Below are 25461 nucleotides of genomic sequence, written 5' to 3'. Positions count from 1 at the left end.
CTAATGCCAGTGACACCTTTTTCCTTCACAGTTCAATAAAACTGTTGCAAAAAACGGTATAACAAAAGAAAAAGTATCTTCACCCCTACGGTCATAGAGAAAAATGAACGTAGTATTTCAAAAGAGGAAGTCTCGCGCTTTAAAATAAGCCCAGGCATATTGCTGCGGGATATTTTTTCAAGAATTTATAACGGTTCGAATATCGACAATTTTCCAGGGAAAATCTTTAGTGGCTAATTACATATATCGCACAGTCTATTACATATAATAGTTGATGCGAGTGCATACAGTCAATGAACAAAAAACATGATCGTTTTAGTCAAGCCTATTTAAGTTTAAGTAACTCGAAGTAAATGACTCGACTAATAAAAACGAACGTAGGTATTTCAAAGGATACTTTAAGTCAAGTAAAATAAGATTATACTCAATGTGTAATTTCAATTTGATTGTGATATATAACCTATTATCATGCTTGATGCGATTTTAAACAATCAATTAAAAAACAAAGAAAACTCCATATTAATAGAGTGATGTCAAACCTATTTGAGTACAAATGATTTATAGCGAGTGACTTGACTAATGAATAGATTGCGGATGTTTATACAATTCCATATTTTTACGAGCATAACTAAAGAAATAGAAGATAGAAATTTTAACTATTCAACACTATAAATAAAACTTAATTAGTCACTAAAGATGCAAAAATGTGTAAAGTATCAAAAGTAGAATACCTATTATAATATTTAATAATTTCTTTACTTTACTTTACTTTAACTATTTTATATATTTTTGCTGATTGCCTACATTGTGTACGCGCTTGTACCATTGTATATTTCCACAAATATAAATACCCGCAATTTATTAATAGGAAAATAGGAACCTGATAGAATATTTATAGTTAAGCAAATAACAGTTCGCGTTGGATAAGAAAATAAATTGCAATGATGTTTCCTGCTCTGAATTACATTCGGAAATCAAATGAGAAATCTTCGTTCACTCTAATTGTAAATAGAAACAGTCAGTAATGATATTTTCCGGGTGATTCATCCTTTGTTTGCAGTTGTAATTTTTCAAATGGTTTCTTCTTATGTAATATTAAGTGGAATATACGCTTTAATTCGTGTGGATGGGCAAATATTAACGGATTCCATAAAATGATGTGACTTATCCAATCTATTGACGTTACTAAAAGTTCAATTCATCGTGACAGATGATATTTCGCGAATAGGTAATAAATAATTACGTAGAAGTCGTTACGTTGACGTAAATTTCTTGTGTTGATATAACGAATAGTTTAATACGTGATAAACCGTGGCAGGACGCTATGGATTTGGAAACTATGAGAACTGGTTTATTCTTCTTAAACTGTTAGGTCTCAAGTACCTACCTTATGCACGTATAAATTCGTACGTAACCTTATTAGCTAATCACGTGCACAATTCGTGCACAACGGTCATGAGAGTAATTATGACTGTTGACTTCACATCTTGCATATTTTGTTTCACATGTACCATGAATACAATTTACGTGTCTGTTGAAAAACAAGACTAATGATTCGAATACGTTGTACGTGCATTGTAGAAATGATCTTGATTAGTCGATTTTCATAAATTAGCAATATTTTACATGTTCGCGGAAGAAAATGCAGGGAGAAAACTATTTGTATTTTTTCAAACGTTCAAGCAACTAATAAGCATAGACAATTTTAATATGAATTAAGTAACGTTTAGTATGTTCTATACAATTTGTATAAATTCACGAAAGAAATAAAGATTTCATAAAGGAAAGTGAGATCATTGTGGTTTCTTTGTAATTACAGATTCGTTCCAATAATTCAATTATCTGTCAATCAATGTATCGTGATGTATTCTCCTTATAGCTTTATTTTTCTATTTTTACGTGATCACGTGTGTGATCATATATTCTATAAATTTCGAATAGTATCGAAGAGACACTATACTTTGTTAACTTTAAATTTATAATGAGAATTGTTTAACATATATAAACCTCGATAAACAAAAAAGGTTTATACATGTCTGTGAACCAAAGAAACAAATACATAAAACGCGATATTAGACTTCTTTTTTGACATTTTTCCCACGCTTTGTTGGCTATCTTTTAAAGTACATATTTTAAACGGGAATATACTGAGAAATGTCAACCGCCAAAGCACGAGGTATTATATTCTCTAACTACCAAGATAAGAAAAGCAAATATGATGTGAATAAATTTGATAGATGAATCTTCAATTCAGTACAAAACGAGGTTCGAAGATAAAATTACAATTTTTAATTATTCGTCAATTCTAATGTCGCTGATTCAGAAATTCCATATCAAGATACGGAAGAAGTCTTGTTTGCACATTTGCAGAAGAGTTTTTTTTTTTAATATATTCAACACGCAGAAATTGTTTCGTACATATCCACGCGAAAAGAATTAATAATCTTGTAACTTCGAAAATAAATGAAACCATTCATAATACTATGTCTATTGTAAAAACAATGGTATTTAAATCACCATTCTCTTTGTTTTCCGAGACACTAATAGACATAGTCACCCAGAAAAATCATTGTATACCTTATAGAAAAATATCTTTATTTAGGAATATAATAATAGTTTTGTAACAGTCTTTAGTATCGATATTGTTTGCATTCGATTGGATACTTTTGGTAAAATCACTATTGAGTATTTGTATCTTTTCTAAAAATGTTAAGATCGTTTTTTAAGAGTTGGGTATTTATCTTACCAAATGACATTGGGGGACTTCTCACTGACTCAACAGAGTAATTTACATGTTAATGCGACTCTATACCAGGTAATATAAATTGAGCAATACAATCCGATAATCTTATAGCTTTAGATACATAGCAGAATGATTAGATACATGTAGAATGTTCGTGTATAATCTACTGAGGATTTCGGCGAGATAAGATAACTGCGGAAAATAATTAGGTTTTATGAAGTATAGTTTTTGATGTAGATGAACAATAAAGAGTAATTACACAGTCATTAATCTTGTGTAAGACCTTTAAATTACTATTTATTGGTATGCATATTTTACAATTGAAATTGAAAATGTTTAGAAATACTAATTAAATAGACAAGCTATCAAAATACAAAGTACTTGTATTAATATTTGTTATATAGCTACAATACTAATTGCTGAGTTAATTGATAATTATATAGGATTTCGAATATACACCAAAATGAAAATTCTAAATAAGTAATTTCAAATATAAGTTAGTTTTATTACTATGATATTTACCAGAGAGAATAAAAGATAGTCATAGATTTATGAGGTGACTGTAAAGGCTTATTTATACAATTTCGAAATACTTTTAAGACGAAGATCAGATCATTCGGCTTAATTTTAATGTCATCGAGAAGATAACGATTTATATTACCTCCATAAATTTTAAATAAACAGAAATTTAACTCATTGCTACACCTGTATCTTATTGTTTATATGACAAATATTTATTAACATGTTTTTATGTTAATAAGCTCCCATTTCTTTTATTTCTACATATATTTTAATAAAATTCATTTCGAATAGGAGAAAGAATTATTTGACTGAACTGGATTGTTAAATCTAAATTGATAAATTAGGAGTATACGTGTATGATTTTTTCAGAGGCCAAACTGGTCAAATCCATGTTTTGTTTCCCCGATTTCATTACCAATGTACGTACATGATTAATGTTCAATTGTCAAAAAATAAATGACTTACTTCCACAAGTTCATTTATCCCAAAGAGGTCGCACAAATCATAATAAACAAGATAAATTTTGAAAAATAATCATCATCTTTTTCTATTTCTTAACCTTGAGGTTGATCAATGTGTCTTCTGAGTGGTTCATATATCAGATACGTGATACGACGATCTTTCAATTTACAACTTCAATTTCCTATAAAACCGGTCGTGCAGTACAATTAATTTTGGAATTTATGAGAAGTTTTCATTTTTGGAAAAAATTCAAACATAACGTGGATATACTACGCGAGACTAATTTAATTCTGTCTTACGACACTTTTGTTTATCCTATCCAACTGTTTCAAAACTATTGCCTTGCCCAGTCATGTGAGACATAATGTATATTCATAACATATGTTTGATACATCTTATTATTTTCCCTTGCTGTTTACTCGATACATGATTAATGCATAACATTCCATGTATATATTATGTACATTACATAGTATGTACATAAGATCTATGATTAAAATCGATATCTGTTCAATCTTTATTTTAACTTAATAACTCAGATAACTTATCAGAGTTATTTTATTTTTGTTATCAGTCATTTGAGTTATTCGCTTGGTCATCATACTGACATTAAAACTGGCATCGTTAAACATCCATTTTATAATAGTATTTATTATTAATCGGGACGAATGAATTTTGCAAGGAAGAATGAACTTACGAAAATCTATACTTTCCATATTATGCGAACTATTTGTTTAATCATTTGTCTTTTGTAAGAAACATATTTTCTGTTGTCCTACGCGTTGGAATTTCTAGACCGCCAGCAAAATAATAGTTGCGTTTTGGTTTAATAAAATTTTGTCTTGACTATTATGGAACGCATTACAATAGATTCGTACATCTTTTAATTTTAATATTTTTTGAACACTTAAACTTCCAAATTATTAGATCAAACTTTCAAGCTTCTAAATTTTCAAATCTTTAAGCTTTTAAATTTTTTTATTTTTTATTGTGCACATCGTAATAAAGCTTATATTCTTCGATCGAATTACACAATGAATTACGAATTTACGTCAGATATTAAGAGAGATGTAAAGAATAAGAAATGTATTTAACCTGGAGATTAAACAAAATACAATGTAATGTAAATATAATGTAATTTATTCCTAACTACGTCCCGCAGGAAAAAATTTCTTTTACTCGATTGCTACTCATATGCATATTTCATACTTTTACTATCTATTAGATATATATTGCTCGAAAGCACAAAGTACGTTTATACGTACATTTATTTTTTGCGTTACAAACAAAATCGGCGGATACACTTGAAAATAAGAAATTTTAAACCAAAAGAAATGTTTTATAGCCCAGTTCTATTAAATTTATTATCGGTGATACGCCTTGATAACTATTATCAACCTACTGATCTGATTCTTCAATATCGTAAAAGCAATAATCTTACAATTTTTAAATCGACGTAACCTATTTTCTCTAAGATATTATATACGGAGAAAACCAGAGGAAATGGAATTTTTATTTTGTAATATTTTGTTTACTATAGATCGACTACTCACAAAGTCATTATAAACGATTAAAGTGGTCAGTTTGAAATGTCTGTGTTTCAACAAGTTTCTGTTTGACAATAATAGATAAGATTAAATATTTACTGGAGATAAAAAGTGGATATTGTTCAACAACTTAACGAAAAAATGAAATTGCTTGAAATTCGGATAATATCTTTACAAATAGCAAATAATTATTTAACATAGAAAGATGACTAGTATCTGTGTCATATACATGATATCGTATTCAAATTGAACATCTAGATTGTTTTCTGTTATTAAAGATGTGAAAGAGTAATTAAGAGGATCTATATCATGTCATTGAACTGGTCTTCCTACCGACTTAGCAGCACACATTATAAAGCATTGCATTATAATATAACAGATGTTGACATGTAAAGAAATGTAGATGACCTTGGAATAATCTTTAAGAAGACCTTGTTATGGAATTTTTCTTATTATCACCAGATGTAAGTCTTAAAATCATATAAAATTCACTTAGTCGCATTTTTTTTTATCTTCGGCTGATATAATTTAGATATTAGATTCGACACATCCTGTAAATACGAAAGAAACTCATTTATACATTATATTGGAAGGAAATCTTGGCTAATCGATCTTCTGTTGATTGATTTGAATTATCTGAATGTGAACTTCTATTATCGGAACGAGTTATCATAGACGAGAATCAGTGAACTCTTGTTACATTATCGTGGAACTCCATTTATTCGAATTCTATTTATTGAAACGAAATGTTGGTATAAACTAAAGTTCACAGCACGTAATCTTTTATTTGAAAGCTTTATATATACATAAATACAACAAGAAACCATAAAGTTTAAACATAAATTGTTAGATTAAACTTAAATTATTAGTCCTAAACATTAAGCTATGTAATTTAATTAGATTCTTTTCTTTCTGTTCTGGACAACTTGGTCTCTACTTGTGCCTTTCTGTCTTCCTTCTCTAATTATCCCTTTCATAATTTCTATCTCCAAAGGAATTTTAATTTCGAAATTTGGTGTTTTTTTTTTTGCTTAAATGAACTCCCACCGATTAATTCAGAATTATTCAATGATGGAAATCACTGAACTCGTATTGTAGCAATTGTTTTTCCTCCTGATGGATTTAGATAAATGGACCGGCAGCGTATATGGACATCATACATGTTTGTTTGTCCATAGATTTAGATAAATAGATTTTTATTACAGAATACATGTTGTAATAGAGTGTAAATATATGCGTCTTCTTTTAAAAGCTTCTTAATTCAAATGTAAGCTCAAATGCAAACCAAACGCGCAGCATCACCGACGTCATGCTCGCAATTCTTCCATAATGTGTAAAACAAGTAAGTAGGAGAATTATGTAGTGTAGGTTTGAACTAAGCGAGACCAATCTCCTTCGAGATACGGATAATCATCCATCACAGAAACTGACGCAAGTTATTGCTACCATCTAAACTAATAACGCACGTTTTATTCAGATCCAGTTCTTGAAACTTGAAAGAAATGCATTGTCATAGATCGAAAGGTGTTCTACATTTCCATAATATTTTTTCGTAATCGAACGTAACATGACTTGCGCCGACAGCAATTCCGAGAAATACATGAACTCTGCGATGGAAATTCATTGTTAACCTGTTTTACGTTGTAAATTAATATTCCTTGGCTTTCGTATTTTATTCTGATTACAGCACGCAATTTATATAGTAAAAATTTAGCGATTCTAGGCACATACAAGTTACAGCACAACTTACACAATGCTAATTCTTTAACATTCGAACTACCAAACCCGTCAAAATGATTTCGTTTCTTTATAATTACTGAAAACATATAGGTATTTTTCCAAAACTAATATTGATTTTTATTCAAATAGAGGCATGATTATGTGGCTCCATTCATTTTAATTAATATCGTTCGAATTATAATGATTGATATATAGAATATTTAAATACATATAACAGACTCATAGTTCTACTGTTAACCTATATACAGATTTTATACGGGATTTGAAATACACGAAAAAATGTTTATCGATCTCTTGTGTAGCTTTGGTATGTTTAGCGTTGCAATGAAAATTACGCGTTATTGTATCGTGTAAAAAATTCCACCGCAAAATAGAGTAGTAGCTTCGTCGTTCTGAAGATGGTTTTAGTATACAGCTATTTCAAGAATCTGTTCGAATAAATACCACGATTTAAAAGATCGTAGATCGTTTCTAGAAGTAGAATTATTCTAAGCATCGATTACATATGGAAAAAATGGATAATAAAAACGAATAAAAATAAATGGAATGAAACGACGTTGAAAGCAGATTCTAGAATTAATCTGTTTACCAGATTTCTATCGCAATGATTAATGAGTTATTTTGCGTCCTCGTTAAAAATATTGACGTTTCTACCTCCCGCGAAGGTCTCTCGCATTGATAATCCTTAACAGTGACTACGTATATTTACCATTATATACACCATTCTGAAGAGTTTATCAATAAATTGCTCTTGGATGGAGAACATTTAATCTGACTCAATGGTTCAGTTATTTAAGAATGAATCTAATGAGAAAATTCCAGGACTGTTAAGACTACAAATGTAAGGAAAACCTGTGATATGTATTATTACACACAATATTCTTACTTTTTCTCACAATTTATTTTACACCTACGTTATACGAATTAATTTGACGAAATACTTTAAATAATGTATATAAAATATTGTATATAAAAATGTATGTAAAAATATATATAAAATGGGTATATAGAAATAAGTCATGACTAAAATATAATTAAATATATAGTTTAAAAATCCTGGGAAACTATAGCACAGCTAGAAATAATTTAATCGAATTTAAAGAATGTAATTTATCTAGTTACAGATTTGTTCTACTATCCAACTGTAAATAAAGAAATTGATTGTTTCGTATTTTTCAATTGTACTAATGGAGATTCAATACGATTACAATATTTGTGTATAGAAATTATCTTGTTCATTACTGCTTTAGAAAAATATGTTTAATTGTCAAACATGATTAGATACAATTATTATATTGCAGTGGTATTCCTTTTCTTACACATATCGTGTACTGATAGCTATTCATACTAGATTACATTTTGATAAATTAAACAATTGTTCGCTTTGATTTTATAGATCATTATAACTTGATAAATGAATCGAATGTTTACAGAACTCTTGACTTTCGGAATATTGAGATATTTTTCAATCTGCACCGTTTGTTATATTAACGAGCAAAGATAATAACGTCAACCTACGATAATAAATTTCCTTGGTGATAAAAAAATTATAGAACACGAAAAAAACTGTCTAATGTATCTAATTGCCAGGATTTATTTCTGTTCTGCTTCTTCTTTTTCCTCATCTAACAAAATATTTTAGCACATTGTTCCAACTGAAGTCAATACGTTGTGTATCCAATATATCATTCGAACTGCGATCGTTACCAAAATAACATTTTCTAATTTGTTCAATACATATCAAACAAATTTATATAGAAAACAGCATACAAGGGAAAAATTCGTTGTACTAGTTGGCATACGAGAATTATATTATCAATGAAGATTATTTTTTATAATTTTTTCCCTCGAACTGCTACTTTATTATAGCAACTTAAAATATTCTTAAAAAGATATTGTTGATTATTTTTTTAACCACGTATTGTCAACATATTGTATGGTCGCAATGAACAATACAAATTTTCTATAGTCACGACGAATGATTTTGAAATGTGTCGGTTAAACTCGATCGTGGCGAAAGTTTTTTCTACGTTGCTTAACTTACATTACATTACATACATTATAAACGACTTCAATAATTCTGATATTTTATATGAAAAATAATAAAAGCAGGCACGCAAGGCTCAGGATGGTACAATTTTACTGACTTGAATTGCTCTTGGTATGTATGTAACTCGCCTACGTTGATTTAAAGCTTTAGAGGGGAAAAGTGGATTGATTGACCATACTGACCTTGGACGTGTTGGCAGTTAACGCTAATTTGTTCTAATAGATTAAGTTAAGCAAATTTAGCGAGTAGTAAAAGCTGTCAAGTAATTCTATTATCGCGAAATATATTTCCTCGAAATCGATTTAACAATTTGCCACTTTAAACTAATCTGCGCAGTCTAAAAATATTAAATTAATTGATAGATATATTTCATGATTTTATTTGTGCCCATGAAAATTTAGAATTTTTTTTTTTTTACAAAACCAGATAGTTGGAATCTATACAAAACTTTACTTTACTCATTTGATCCACCATAATTATGATTCTTTGAATTCCAAATATACGCAGTAACCGCGCGTAGAATATAACAATGAAATTCGTAAACGTGTAATGACAATAATAATAGCCAATCAAAGAAGATTGTTTATATGATCGAATAAAATCATGAAAGTTAGCAGGTAGGAAGATTATTGATAAAGATTAAGTATAAGGATAAAGTTTGATTTAATTGAAATTTGTTGAGTAGCAATATTCATTTTGATGATATGTTACGATGACATTTTAAGAATAAAGTAATCTGCCGAATTAACTGACTTTTGTATGCACATCTCGATTCATCATGTATAATCCGTGATTCATTTCTTGACTTTATAAAAGCCTGATTGAAATTCTTATTTCTTGATTGAGACTCTTACTTCGATTGTATAAGAACAAACTGTTTGAAATTCTTTGTCGTACTTGAAAATGTGAACATTTTATCAATAAAGTGTCCTAAGTGAAAATTTTGTTGTCATTTATTCTACACATAATACACGTACATAAATGTCTTCACGTTTAATAATTTATACTTTATGGTCATTAAGTTATTTAAAAAATTATCTTTACTTAATTTATTTTTTGTCGAAATAAATGTCGTTTTACGTCATTTTATCTATGGCGACCTAAAATTTATAAAGCGGAGAGGAAAAGTATGCTCGCAAGTTTTCCTTCAGTTTCTCTTAAAATTTTTGCATAGTTTCATTTTCCATTCGCGAGAACGATTTTTGTTATAATTACAAGCAAAATTAAGAAATTTTTTGTAAATATTATGATATCTCGAAGACTGTTTCTTTTTTACACGTATACTGATTAAAAAATATTTTATCAACAAAACTGCTTATCGCCTTTATTGTGTTTATCAAGACAAATATTTTTTAAAAGATTTCTTCGTGTGTACATAGGCAATAACTTGCCACTTTCTGGATATTTAAAGTAAAATACGACACTTAAAAAACAAATCAATCTTACAAAAGCTATCCTACGATAAACAATATATTTTGATATTATGAAAATAGAAAGTACAGATAAATAGGATTTTTTTAATTTTTGATCTTTTTCCATAAGAATGGAATTTTCCACACGAGTGACGAAGTTAAAGTAAAGCTTAATCAAGACTAAAGGAAGTGATTAAATGGAATAGATTACTCGGACATTTTGATTTATTTGACTCGTCAAATAATGATCGATAACAGCAAAGCGACTTAAATCCTCCTTTCCTCTTACTTTACACAGTTTGTTTGTTGATTTTCGAGCGACATTTTCCAAAATAAGAAATTAGCTATGAATAAGCTTTATTTGTATAAGAATGTAACGGTGTTTTTATCTTTCAGTAGCTAAACGCATGGACATGACGTCCGAGTGTTGTCAGTAGTCCGGAAACCATCGAGGTTAACGGTCATCGATAGATTCTTTCCAGCGCAAACAGCGCAGACGTTCCGTGTTTTGCAATCACTTTAATCTGTATCGCTGTTAATTGTAATTTCACAAGTTCCCAATAGAATATTCGCATAGCAAGACATTAAATAGACAAACAGTATAGATAGACAACTATCTAAAATATTAAAATTCTGACGAAACTTTGTCGTTCGATTTCTTCTTTACCTGTTTTGGATTTCGCGTATTTACTGGAAATTTAAAGGTAATAAAATGCGTGTGTACGCGATGTAAAACGTCTAAAGCAGAATTACACGTTATAATTTTTGATAAGCCAAACAAATCTCTATTTCAGTTACTATACTGCTATATTATTTGTAGATATTACTATTTTCCATTCTTCCTTTTTTCTTTCTAATATACCGCAGCGTGTTCGTAAATCGAAACTTGCGAGTGCTTTCACTCGCCGGTGCCTTAGATTCGATTAGCAAAACTACACTCCAGCGGAAATATTCGATTTATTCGCTTCTGCTCGGCAACTCGAATAAAATAAAGAAGGACAAAGAGAAAAAATAGAACGGCAAAGTTCAGAAAAGCAAAGATCCGCGACGTTTTTTTTGTCTTCGGCAGAAAACATCCTATTTAGCGCGGTTTACAGATGAATAAGTTTTGAATATCCAACTACGTGCACCTGTCGGTGAGAACGTACACGCGAACATACACGTATATACTTTCTAGAGAAGCTTGTTGGTCTGCTTTCTAAATTTTTGAGCGAATCAGCAAACGAAAGAAAAGCTTCGATAACAAACGACGAAACGAAGAGAGACAACTTGGTTACAGTTTCCTCATAGCCAACGATAAAACTCCGTGCCGTCCCATTGTGCTACTGCATTTCGCCCGATAAGAATCTAATCGAAAACACGGAGCGTTCTTAACGCGTGACAGACACTCTATATAAGGCTAAGTGAGAGGTTGGCGTACAAGCTTCTTGAAGCTGTATCATTCAGCATGGTTCGACAGCCGTGGTTCGATCAGTGCGGCGACAACAGGTGCGTTGATCGGTTCCCTCGGGAAAGGAAAACACGCTGCGGTGTAAATGAGAAAAGAGAAAAGTAGGGAAAGGGAGGGACAACAGAACGTACAGAGAAGAGAAGAAGAGGAGGGCCTGTAAGGTAGAGGAGGAGAGGCGAGGAGATATAAGAAAGAAGAGGGAGAAAATCATTGGCGAGGGAACGGGAACGGGAACGGGAACAGGAGCGTTCTTGGTTCAAGTCAGTCCAGCGAAGTCCGTCGAAGGTGAAAAGTCTCTCTGTCTTGCTTCCTCTTCTTCAATTCTGTTTTCGGACGAACGAGAGAGACTCTATCCACGATCACCTTGCCCGTTACTTTTAACGCGTAAATACCGCGCGTGGTCGCGTGCTAGTGCAGAGAAAGAGAGAAAGAGAAAGAGACAGAGAAAGAGATACCTATATACAACACATAGCTGATCGGGAGAGGAGTGTGCGCGCGCGATCTCGTGTGTGCCTGCCTATGTGGTTAATGCGTGTCCGTGAAGTTTTCTATCGTTCTAAAGGATAGAAGAGATATTGGTGTCGATGCTGTATGAAATTCGAAGCTAACCGAGAGACCGCGGGGAGACTGACTAACTTGTCGCATCGATGAAAACTTGTCGGATTCTAAGTATGTTTCAGGATCTAACGCTTGATTAGCCCGTCGCCATCTTCTTCCTACACACACGGTTGACAGCTTGAGTGCATTTCAAAGTATCGCATTGTTTCTATCGAGTGTATACATATATATATCGAATATATACGTATATAAAGGTCGTTGTTTTGGTGCATCTATGTGTCCTTGCCGTGCGGTCGTACCCTTGCCTTGCGCCGACAAACGATAGCCCAGGTCAATTCTGCCGATTTCAGCCTACTATGTTGGAATTCTCCGTACAACATGCCGAAGTCGGTACGTACAACCAACATTTCATGTCCAGCATGCTGCACGGCCTACGTGGATCGCATGTGGTAAAGAAAGTGCTTTCTCGTTTGCCCATCTTTTGTGTAACTCGTGGCTGACCTTTCAGGTGCCCAACGCACGATCTACTCCGTGCAGTGGAACGAGACGTTCGTTTCTGTTTCTGCTTCTGTACGGCTATAACTACGTCGTTAGTTGTTTTTCTTTTGTCTCGTATATTATGGATTTTGTCAAATTTATTTCGATACTTTTGCTTCTTCCATCCTTCGAAATATTTATATTCTCCTGTACGCGTTATGTTCGTTGGAACGCGCAAGTTTCGCATAAAAAGTCGCAGCGAATACTCACGGACAACGATAAAAACGACACTTTTCTCCTTTCACACATCGTTGATACATAATCAGCCGGATTAAATGACTTTGTTATGCTCCTCCTCTTCGAACGTTCCCCCATTACGAGTTAAATTATAATCGGCAAAACTAGTTATCCCGCTTAATAGACGAGTGAACAGAGAAAATATAGGTTGAACATGGGGATCGCTATATTGAACGCTGCAATAAAGTCATCGTTGTACGCGCGTAATAAAGTATCACCGCGATCATTCAATTGAAAACTGTTGTCATTCGAGGTTCAAGAACAAGCCTGCGGACAGTCTCCTGCAAGAATATACCTGACGGCACGTTCGTTTTTTTATGCTCGTACAGTGGTTCGCCAAAATATATTAACACTTACCATGTACAGCCTTTATACATATATCGTACGTTTTATATAAAACAGTTGGAAATTCCGTTGTTGTTGTAACGTGACACGGTTATTATGATCGTGTTGATAAAATCCGAAGGCAATATACGAATGTATATAGAGATTACAAGATATTTATTGTAAACATATAATTAGCAAGAGATTAGTATACAGTATAAATAATGATTTTAAACTAATAATGAGTGTTAAAGATAGTCCCATTGATTGTAAGACTTATTAACATAATAAATAACTGACTGTTCAAATATTTCAGTTTAAATATGTCAATTTTATTTAATTAATTAAATATCTCGTAGCTTCTATGTAGACTTTCAGATTTGTTTCAAACTTTGCCAATAGAATCGCGATAGTCGTGTCTCATTATATTAGACCGTATATTTTATAAAAACTCATATTTTTATAAATAAAAAAAACTAGGTAGAGAATTATCTCACTTACTAAATATTATAATAGATATTTTGCTTTGGATACTCTATATATTTTTGCATATTGTGTGTATAATTCTATGTATGTTTGAACTTTAGAATTTTCCATAAATACATAAAATTCCGCAGTCTACTTATCGGCGCTTATTAGTGTCGATTTAATTTCAAAATGTTTCGTATAACATACATAAAATACATCTACAAAAGGTTCCTGCAGACGTTGGAATACTTTCGCAAGGTATTGTACGTTTCACGATTATCGTTTCCTTTATATCGTAATGTTAAGCCGCATGATTCGTACGAACGAGATACAAAAATATTCTCTGCCGATATTTGCCCTCTCCTTTCATATGACAAGCGAGGCTGCATGCACGTTTGAAAAATTTATTACGAGAAGCGATAAAATGATCTTACAGTACCGACGTGCCTCGTGAATTTTACGTTTCGCGTCTCCTTCTCTCTTAATCTCCGACGTAAATGGTGCAAATAAAGGTATTACGTTTTCAGATAACAGCCACGCTTCTTTTTTCGCCTCGTTGAAAAGTAAGAAGCCACAGGTAGCTAGGAGAATTGGAGTTTGCTCGAAAACATGAGATACATACTGCAATGTAGCAATCTTTCATTGAGATTATGTGACGTAAAATTGATGATGCGTTCGCTCATTTTCATGCACAGTACGCTACTCGCTCAAGTATCACAATTGCTTGCCAAGTATCCAAGGTTATACTTCTCGTTAAAGGCCAATTACAATATTTCTTATTAATTTTTTCTAATTCTCTGTTTTGAGATTCTCTGCTTTATCTGTTCGGAATTTGAATAAAAATCAATTTAAGATAAAGATTTATTGGGCGGATAGAGTATTTATAGTTGCATTACAAACACGTGAACTTGATATTCGCGTTTATGGTTTAAATCGCAATTTTATTACGAATACATTATCCAACTCTCAATTGAAGAATTTAATCGTCTTCCTCAATCGCAATAACAGTATCAATGTAACATTCAATAAGTGTTCTGCTTAAAAAATTTCGTATAATTAATTCGTGTAAATAAATATAGGTAAATCGGTCGTTCGATCAACTTAATTAATCCTATCCCTTTGTTAAATTATTCATCGTGCAAAGTAAAGGATTATATTAACATTCTATTAATATTCTAATTGTATAATATTATATACATATATAAATATATATTATATTATACAATTAGAATCGCAAACAAATATTGCATATACTCGTATTAGAATTTAATTATTTGAATATAGTCATATCGAATAAAAAAATTCAGGAATTGGTCAGAGATAGAAAAACTTGGACATTGAACCGTAAAAAAAGTATTTATACGTTCCAAATGTTATGTTATGTTTCTTCAACTTTACGTAATTGATGTCACTCATGATTTTTATGATTGTTTGCCAAACAGAGATTAATCAATATTTATAATCTATCTATTTGGTGGTAAGTACGATCCAACGGATATCGTTATTGGATAATAATGCAAAAGAAAACGTAGCGTTAACGTCACGAAGAACGCTGTTTAGTGTGAACAAAATATTTTCATTGCTAGTCGATCGAAGCGTTTACGATGATTCGTGTGAGTCGACCAGTTGTTTTGGAATTTGTTGATATAATATAAAGGTTGAAGTAACACGCAGTAATCGTCGTAACGTAAACATAGTAACCTACAATTATAATTGTCCTTGAGTAATAATCTTTGAATTCCGGTTGAGCCACGTGGTTCTCGTTGGTTTACGTTTCATTCGGTGATTTCAAATTGAACAATTCAATGATGTAAATAACGCCAAAAATCTGGATAATTGATAAGACATTATAGTGTATCTATAATATTAATTTGTCGCTTTGTTTCGGCTTTGTTAAATGCACGGGGATTTTAGGAACTTTTCATTGTTAGTTGCCATTGATTTGCATATTCAATGAACTTGCCTTTAAAAGTGATGGTAATAATTATCTACTGTTACTACAATGTATGATAATTTAATCATATCATATTACGTATACATAATGTAGTAATATATTGCATAGTAACAATGCAAATTGTAGAAAAAATATTTTCATTATTGAATGACTACAGAATAGTGTTAATTAATAATGTTCTACTGCAAACTTTCTATATCAAACTGATTTCCTCAGAAATTTGTTTTTTGTGTCACTTTTCTAATATCCCTTTATTACAAAAAAAAGATGCGACTCGAAAAATGGTTTCTTTAAAGTCTTTTGAAATTATACAGAGAAAAGATAAAAAATGATATTTCATACTATTTTACGAATATTATTCTCTTTCTGACAGAAACTTTTAATTATTCCTTGAATGCATAATTTTTCTAGATCTGACAAAACATTTTTAAATTGCCAATATACGTGGTGGAAAGTAGTATAACAAAAATAATTCTAAAATCCTATCTGGTTACTTTGTATATTTTTATTTAAAGAAAGAATGTGTTCTATGCTGTACTACGTAGATTGATAAAATAATCTGTACTTGCGTTCAAAACTAATTCTTTGTATCTTTTAAAAAGAGCTAATGGTTTTGAATTGTGCATCCTTTCAATGCTACGGTACGATATAATCTATTTTATTAGTAGGAAAAGATTCGTGCAGCTGGTATAATAGAGTAATAAAATGAGCGATATTAAGACACCAATTGCCGACCTTGCATAGCTATAGATTTATTTTCCGGTACTGTTAACTTCCTGAAAGTGAGCTTGTTATGAAGTTTATTCTCGTTGAATGAGAATTAGCGTAACTTCTTAGTGTGCGGTCGACGTTCTTGTATCTTTTTTCCGGTCTGTTGTACTAGCAGGATTTTAATGTTGCACGTTCACGTGTCATTGATCGCGTTGAAGGCTTTTTTGGCGGAAAAAAGAAATTGATCACGCTTCATTCCGTGCAATGCAAATTAATCGTTTATCCTCGTTCAAACTTTTAAATGGCAATAGGAAGATTTGTTTTGTATATGAACCGTGACAGGTTGAGAATCACATTGACGAGTCGAAGTTAATAGTTGGAAATTTCTTTGAAATCTTTCGAAAACGCGGATGCTATTTCTAATATTATTAGGGAAATTTTACACGTTGCAAATTACAAATTACCAATATCAATACATTCTTCTACACAGCTGGAATGAATATGATAATAAAATTGTTAATAAAACAGACAATGAATCAAATTGTGTAATAAATTAATTAATAAAATTATTATTAAAGTAAATTTTATAAATCACAGAACATTCGATTATCCTTCATGACGTATAATATTTAAAATTTAAATATTTTACAATTTGTTGCTTGTCATTCTACTGTTACTACTAGTTATATAATAAATTGTTGTGTAAGACTATCCAAGTAAATTGTAGTTTCGTTGATTTACGTCAATCCTTTGTTTTTTTCCATTAACTTGCAGAATAGCTATAGCGATAGCCATATATGATCTACATTCGTGTTAGAGTTTCTAAAGTCAATTGAAATCAAATCATATATCGTTCATTCAGCTTATATCGAATCATTCGAAATAGGTTGGAGACAAGGCTTTTGAGGCATTCTTATCATTAAAATTAAAGAAAGAGTACTAAACTCGCTGATTTGATTATATCGGAGCCTCAAGCTTTTACGAAATAACGCGATAGTATGATTTAAGAACTTAAAAAGACTTAGAATTACGTAGCAAATGAAGTACGTATTATTGAGCTTTAATCTGCATTTGTGTTTGTTCATGTTTACTAGAAAGTTTCAGCGGAGAAACCAGTTGTATTTCATGTTTCTGTCAGAATTTGTTCTAGACTAAACTGATTACATCTTCTCTGAGATCTGCCATCCTAATGTTCCAATCAGATTATGACAAACAGTCATATCAATAACGAAACAACGACGAATAATAAGTTTTCTTTTATCTGCCTTTGATAATTACTTAGAAGTCATGGAATAAGGAGCGTTATTGTTAATAATTGTTCACAAAGACAATACGGGTTGTTTTATAAGAAAAAGACCGGCTAAATAAAAGATTGAATTACGCATTACATACACAACGTTTAGAAAATATCCGACTGCATGTATTCTACCTGCCAACAGGAAATATTGTCTAAGTGTTAGTATTAGATATAAGATGAGATATGTGTGTTTGAGATGGAAGTGTGGATAGGTGTGGGTCTTTGTACGTAATGAATGTTCCAGGTAAAGTACGAGAATGAGTAAAAGTTAGAAATATGTAAGGCAAGTCTCTTTTCCGAGCCATAAAGTCGAAAAACAAGTAAAATATATTAATAGAAAATATTAATTTTAATAATATATTATTCGATGATTTTTTAATTGAGATTCTATTTGGAAAATTGTCCAGGCTACGTAAATACTTGTGATTCAAAATAGTTTAATCTTCTTTTCCCACTGTTTCTATATTTTATAAATTGCTTATCTTTGCTATTTCGATAGTTCCTTTCGAAAACGTATGTACCAGCATTATTGCTTTTTGTAACGTCACTTAGCTGTTACTTACCGGCGTGTATATACGTGTGCGTATAGATAAGCAGCATACTTTCTACTGTACAATTAATCAGTAATATGTGTAAAAATATACATTGCCGTTCACAAGGCACTGGACGCTTGAATACAAGGTAAATCGACTACTTGCTTTGAGCAAAATTAATGTATTACACACACTCTTAACATTGCGTAATTTCAACATTTGACATAAATGCTAACTTCGTTTCATAATGTAGATTATCTCATGGTATAAAATTATGCATATTTTAATCCAACCGAGCGACTTACGGGTAAACGGTAAAATATCAATACAGAAAGTCGTATCAATGTTTAAACGATAATTTTTTCTAAAATAAACAAGTATCCGGTGACTTATGGACGGGACTGTATATGAAATTTAGCGTTAGATCAGTTCGATATTTGCGGAACTAACTGTTGCTACTTCGATCTTAAAATAAATTCACCAAGTGTATAACGACATAAATATGTTTTTGAGCCATTCAGAAACCAAGTCGATTAACTCTATTTTCTAAGGATTTTACCAAAGAATACACACATACTAAAGATTGATATTTAATTCTTGAAAAATCGAACGATTAACCTCGATAAAATTGTATTGATCAGTCTGACTTTTACATAGTTCATATGCATTAGAACCTTTCTTACGGATGAATTATGTATTAAAAGAGCATATCGTAAATTTTATTTTTAAAGATTTAGCCAAGTATATGCGTGATTAATACGATGGCCTAAAAATATATGTATTTCTTTAACAATACAAATTTCCATTATTTTTTATCATTGACCATGGAATGTTCAACTTTCAAGTTTCAATTTCTACATACATAGATAAGCAAGGAATGCATCTTGTTATCAATGATAGCGTACCTTTCTTTTTTTTTTACGAATGATAGCGGACCTATTCCGCGAATAACTAACAATTTCAAAGAGAACATTTATCCGTGAAGCATGGAAGGCCGCGATCACTTTCTAGGGCGCGTATGTTTATAACGCGGTGTGCATTAATAATTGCGTTTGAGAAACGTTAAATAAAGACGAGAGTGCAGAACGATCTTGTTTGTCTTGGTTTCAGCTCTTTCCACGGCCACCGAGGATGTGGGAGATGGAATTCAAGGGCACGATAATGACACCGGTGAGTAAATTTTGACGAGCGAGTTCAATTTATTTTATCATAAATTTCATTTATATTACATAAGAAATATACTTGGTATCTACTAGAATGGATATCACACTTCCATCTTGCTATATCGACCAAGTTACTATTTCGAATCAAGGTCGATTTACCTCTAGCCGACACGTTATTCTGTGTAATATATGGAATTAGGAAGTTCCATACTCCCACTTTATGATCACCTTAAACAGCGATCTTTATTTTCCTAAATACGATTGTATATACCTGTCTCGTTGGAATTTATAGCTTTTATTTGAAAATTCTGTAAAGAAACACACGTACGCATATATTATATACATAGAATATATAATATACACTTTAAAAATTATCGACTGCATTAAATTCCTAGACTCGTTTAAATTCCTAGCATTTGTTTTCAAATTCTATAAGAAGTGTACGTATGTGTATTTATATATAGAAGAAAATTGCATACGTGTAATGTATGCCTTAGAAATTTTGAATTCGTTTAAAGTTCAGTTGTATCTTCGTTAAACTATTTTTAAACCATCTCGACTGAAGCTCGATATCTTGAAGAATCGACGATTGAAAAAAATTGTAATAGTAGTATAAGACATAATTAAGCTTGTTACATAAAATCCGGTAATATTTGGTTTTCCCACGGAATTAACCGATATCTGTATCAAAGAAGAATCTGTATCAGGAAATTGATTTCATTTCAATTTTAATTACGGATAAACAAATTGAATGTAGAATTTAAAAGATCAATTCAAGGATAGCGTTTACGTGGATTTAGATCAACTATTTAGTAAATTTTGAAAAGTCTCCAACTATCTAAGAATTTTATACTTTAATCCGAGGAAACCAATTATCCTCCTTTCCTTTCAATTTAAATTGAACGTCGGTAAATTCATATTTTACGACGTATTTACAGCTATTGATTTCTGAGAATTTCATAATTTAAAAATAATTAAGCGACGACGTTTATCATTAACAAAATGATACGAAAGACGGATGTTGCATTTCGACATAGATCCATGCCTGATTTTATTTTCTATACAATAGAACACGCTTTATCAAAATTTTCGTAATTTTATTGCATCGCTTCGCTGGTAGACTGCAGTTGCCTTATTTCTATTGATTATACGTAGATACAATGTGCACCTGTCGGATATAATCTAGACCTAGCTTATACTGTAATGTGTATCTCGGCTATGCTTAGTCATACCTATCCTAGAACCGACTAATTTGTCACTTCGGAAGAAACCTAGCCTCACATGATCATGAATGACCTCACACGTGTTGCAAGTCATTATAATTGTTCGCGGTACAATTTATACATACTCGCATATGCATATACAATGTTATGAAGCCACTAAATTATGGATATGTATGCAGTTTAGTTATAGTCGAGAGAAAATTAAACGATCTGCAGCACCACTCTTTATCAAGATTTCATAACTCTATGATTTAATTAAACCTGATTCTTATATAATACAATTACGAATACATGCACAGCAATCGTGTAACACAACGAATATTCTGATAAAGAAAAAATTCAAATGTGTATATTGAATAGAAATTAAAGATACTAGACTATTCTTTTAGGTTTGTAGGAAAAGGTAAAAGATAGGAAAGATTCATTTTTGTCACGAGCCTTTCGATTTCTTAGAAATGAATAAAAAAACCGTAATCCATATAGTTATCACCATCCATATAATTTTATAACTAGTACCTTGTAATCTTCGACTTTAAGATCTTAAGGTAACGTTCCTGTTTTAAGAAACGCTAAACAGATTAATAATTTGTCCTGATTTACGGAGGAAAAGCTATTTCCCTATTCTAAGAAACATCGGGAAGGTTAAAAGTTTTCCGAAATTTCGAAAGCTTGTAAAACGTTCGTAATAACACTGAAGAAAAAAATCAGTACAGAACATGATTGCGAAAGATTTTTAGACTACAATCGAATATTAGTTTAAACGTGTCAAGGAATCTATTTATCGTCTGAAATTCACAGATACGCTTGTTGATCGATCGTTCAATCGTCAATCGATATTTCTCGTGCTGTTTGATCCACCTTCTCTTACGCTACGCCAAAGAATTCGATACAGAAATCTTATCGATAACATCCAATTTATTAGTCGTACTTTGCTTTGAAATCATGGACTTTAGATGTTGATATACCTTTTATATTTGAAAGAAAGGTTAATCGATAATGAGAAAATTCTTCTTTATCTTGCTCCCCTCTAGACTGATAAATTTATGATACGTCGGAAGAGATTGCGAGTTGTTTTCACGTTACCTTTGCCCATATGTCTGTTAGGCATTTCTTACACGAGATTCGACTCGTTTTCATCGGGAATTCGTGAAGGGCTATATGCTTTTAAGCGGTTACACTTGCCATACACATTCGGTCCAGGGTCGACTAGTCCAGTTCCACGAGTGAACGGCGATTAATACACGTTTGTGTATTTATTCTCTGAGTTTTCGATTGATGCATTCGATTGGCTAAACTCGAGATCGCGAGATCGCCATTTATATCACGGTCGTTACGGTTCGGAGTAATTAACCGTAACGAAATAAAATTTCCTTGTCTCTTATCCGCATACATACGTAGCGATGTACGAAAATCTCAGACCATTTACTATACTGATCTTACAACGACGATTGATCATATTTTTATGAAATACCTTTTACATGGCTACGTGTAGAAACGATTTTTATATTGTCGCTACATCCTGATAACTTATAGTTCTTTTTGATTTATAACATTTTGATAAGTAAAGTCTTAGATTAAATATCGTACGATACACGAGAAGAAAGGAAATCGAGAATGTAAATAAATTGTTTTCTTTTTATTTATTATCTGTTTAAATTTTACAATTTGTCCAGTAGAACATTTGGTAAAATATTATAGCCTAAATATAATAAATTGTTTGAAAGGGTAAAAACAGATTGGCAGGTCGTACGAAATATATTCACTGGAAAGTTATTTGACAAGATGGCCGAAAGAAATTTTGTTATCAGGGGGACAAGAAATTGTCACGCAATTGCAAATACAATAATTATAATAATATCTAAAAAATATTAATTATTTTAAATTAGTCGATATTTCTTTATGAGGTCGTTAACGATCATCCTTGAATTATTATTTGGTCGTGTGTAATTGATATGACGCATTACGTATTTAGTATCTTTATATTTATTTATAAAGACGAAACATTTCCATTTGTTAAGTGGCCTAACACTCTTTCACGGTACTGTATTTAGATGCATATATTTGTATATCTGTGTACACGCGCGTGACAAATACATTTATTACTTTATCATAGTCTCTGCACGATAAACAATCGAGTGACATTATGTCTGATATTGAAACAAACACTTGTTTGCGTATATGAGTGCGTATGTAGCCTCTGTAGAAATGAAAATAAATCTGTTTTCATGTACTATACGATTCCCGTATATCTATTCAAAATGACTGACGTTACAAAGATAATTTAGCTCTGGTGTGAATATACAGATGCTGGGAACATGGTATGTACTTTTTCAAATTACATTTTTCTAATTTATTAATTCATAAAACTGACAGGCTATTAAGAGACTGAAAAGACTATTAAAAAGAAGAAACCATTTAGTGATTTCATAATTGAAACGACATATTTTGCTTAGAATTTTATAACATGATATATATATAACATAATATGATTATAATATGATTTTATAATAATAATTATTTAATTTCTTTTTCTTTAATGGGGAAGCACCAAAACCTGATAAAATAAAGTAGTGTAGCAATAAATGGCAAAATATTCAAATAGATGATCTTAATATTTTGCTGTTCGATAATGCATTGTTAGGATAACTCTGACAATTTGTTTTAGTTTGTTTGTCTATACAAGTCTCTTCTTTGATGACTCGAGGCTCACAAGACCTTGAAACAGTCCTTATTATGGAAAAAGACTCGTCCCTTTAGTAGTACATGCAATACCGCTAGTTTAGCGTATTACATGAGTAATTTCTTTAACGTTTGACTCGGACGATTTTCTAAATTGTTGCAATATACTGTTACGTTGTGTATTCGAATATAGTAGCAAAGAAGTAAAAGGTATTTTAAATGATACAATTCCTTGAAAGTTTGCTTAAAATTAATACGCAGAAAGTATTGGGATATTAATCACGAATAATTCAAATAATATTGATATATATATGTAATATTACTATACATAGTATATGCACGTAATGTATATAGATACGCAATCTATATGGTTGATAACATTATAATATTAAAATATCGTAAAATATTCTGATGAAGTTTGTATAAAGGTATTGCGAATAATGAGAATCATAGCTTGTGCCAAGCAATATGATTAAAATGAATTATTTCTTGGTACTGTCCATTGATAAGTGTTTGACCAGGCAACGAGAAAAGTCTTATGACGTGATATTGTTTTCGTAGGTACATTCCTCGCTGCGTTTCATCCAAGTTGAATCATTGGACGAGAGAATATAAACGTCATAAATGATTATTTTTAATATGTTACTTATTCTCTTTCTTACGTGTACTTTGATACTTTGGGTATTTCATACATTCTTTTGTAGTTACCCAGGAGACGTAAGGAAACGTGAGGAAGAACAGGAAACTTGAAATAATATGCCGACATTTTGGATTCGAACGAAACAAAGGTATAAATCGTAGAAGAATATTAAAAAACAAAAAATAAAATAAAATAGAAATACCTGATAAAAGAGAAAACAAAATATGTCTAGTAGACATCAAAATGGTAAGATAACAAGACGCAAGTCGTTAGTAATTAGTACGGAAAACCCGAGGAATAGTACGAATAATCGTGTCAGTTATTACAACAAAAAATTACTCGAACCAGATTAAAATATCCGTCGGAAGACGGACACGTGTTCGTGCAAAGTTATAAAAAAATAGCAGTAGGTAATTAGCAACAAATATTACGGTAGAAAAAGATTGTAATGTGGTGAAAACTCGTCTTAGTATAGAATATAAATAAAATGAGAAATCATATCAATGTTACATAGACGTTAATACGTTTTAATGGTTTATTTTCGCGCTTACATATTTGAACAAAATATTCCATAGATCACTTGATACGTGCAAAAGTACAAGATCAAGGAGAATCTCCTTCTCTTTAAGATATAAGATAAAATGGAAGCGTTTTTATCCTATCTAAAAACGAATATCTATCCAGTGAATAAATTTTTACGTTTACCTTTCATATAGAAGAAAACACGGATGGAAAATTATACTGCTTCCATGTCTCTAATTGAAAGTACAAAATTCAAAGATAGCCTGCACGTAAAGTAGAAAACAATATCCGTATATACTGATGCTCGATAATTTCTATTAACAACTTTCGCAAATAGCGCGTGTGTGCTCAAAGTATTTGAATGTTGATAAGTGGAATATCTGAAAATGCAAGGTATTTCAAGGGTGTTGTTTCGAACAATAATAGAACGGTGATCGAAACAAACACTTTTATAAAATAGCTCGACGATATGTATATAATAAATTGCGAAATGGAAATCTATATTAATATGTACCGCTGGGTTTATATTCCGTTAATATCGAAGTTTAACACAGACGACATAAGAACAAATTATCGCGTATCTTTTCGTCCCTCTTACCATTTAACGTTTCTGTTTCAATATTTTTGTCGAACCTTTTTTGGGATATTTATTTTTCATTCGTACAGGTACCCGGAAAAATTGCTCATTT

The 25461-nt window shown here is 31.3% G+C and overlaps 1 protein-coding gene across 5 annotated transcripts in view; it reads left to right on the top strand.

Annotated features, from left to right (window-relative positions):
* The window catches only part of LOC122571234, a 66752-nt gene that overhangs the window by 8246 nt on the left and 33045 nt on the right, over nucleotides 1–25461 (top strand). For 2 of the 5 annotated variants that reach the window (XM_043734748.1, XM_043734749.1), the window contains exon 2: nucleotides 19656–19715. The exons of 1 other annotated variant lie outside the window; for it this stretch is intronic. In XM_043734748.1, coding sequence (XP_043590683.1) covers nucleotides 19656–19715 — 60 coding nt within the window. Of the gene's footprint in view, nucleotides 1–11740; nucleotides 12875–19655; nucleotides 19716–25461 lie in introns of those variants that run through there. 2 more of the 5 variants (XM_043734750.1, XM_043734752.1) reach the window with 2 other exon arrangements.

The sequence above is a fragment of the Bombus pyrosoma genome, linkage group LG9 (assembly GCF_014825855.1).
Source record: "Bombus pyrosoma isolate SC7728 linkage group LG9, ASM1482585v1, whole genome shotgun sequence".
NCBI lineage: Eukaryota > Metazoa > Arthropoda > Insecta > Hymenoptera > Apidae > Bombus > Bombus pyrosoma.
This window is presented reverse-complemented; position numbering and strand designations above follow the sequence as displayed.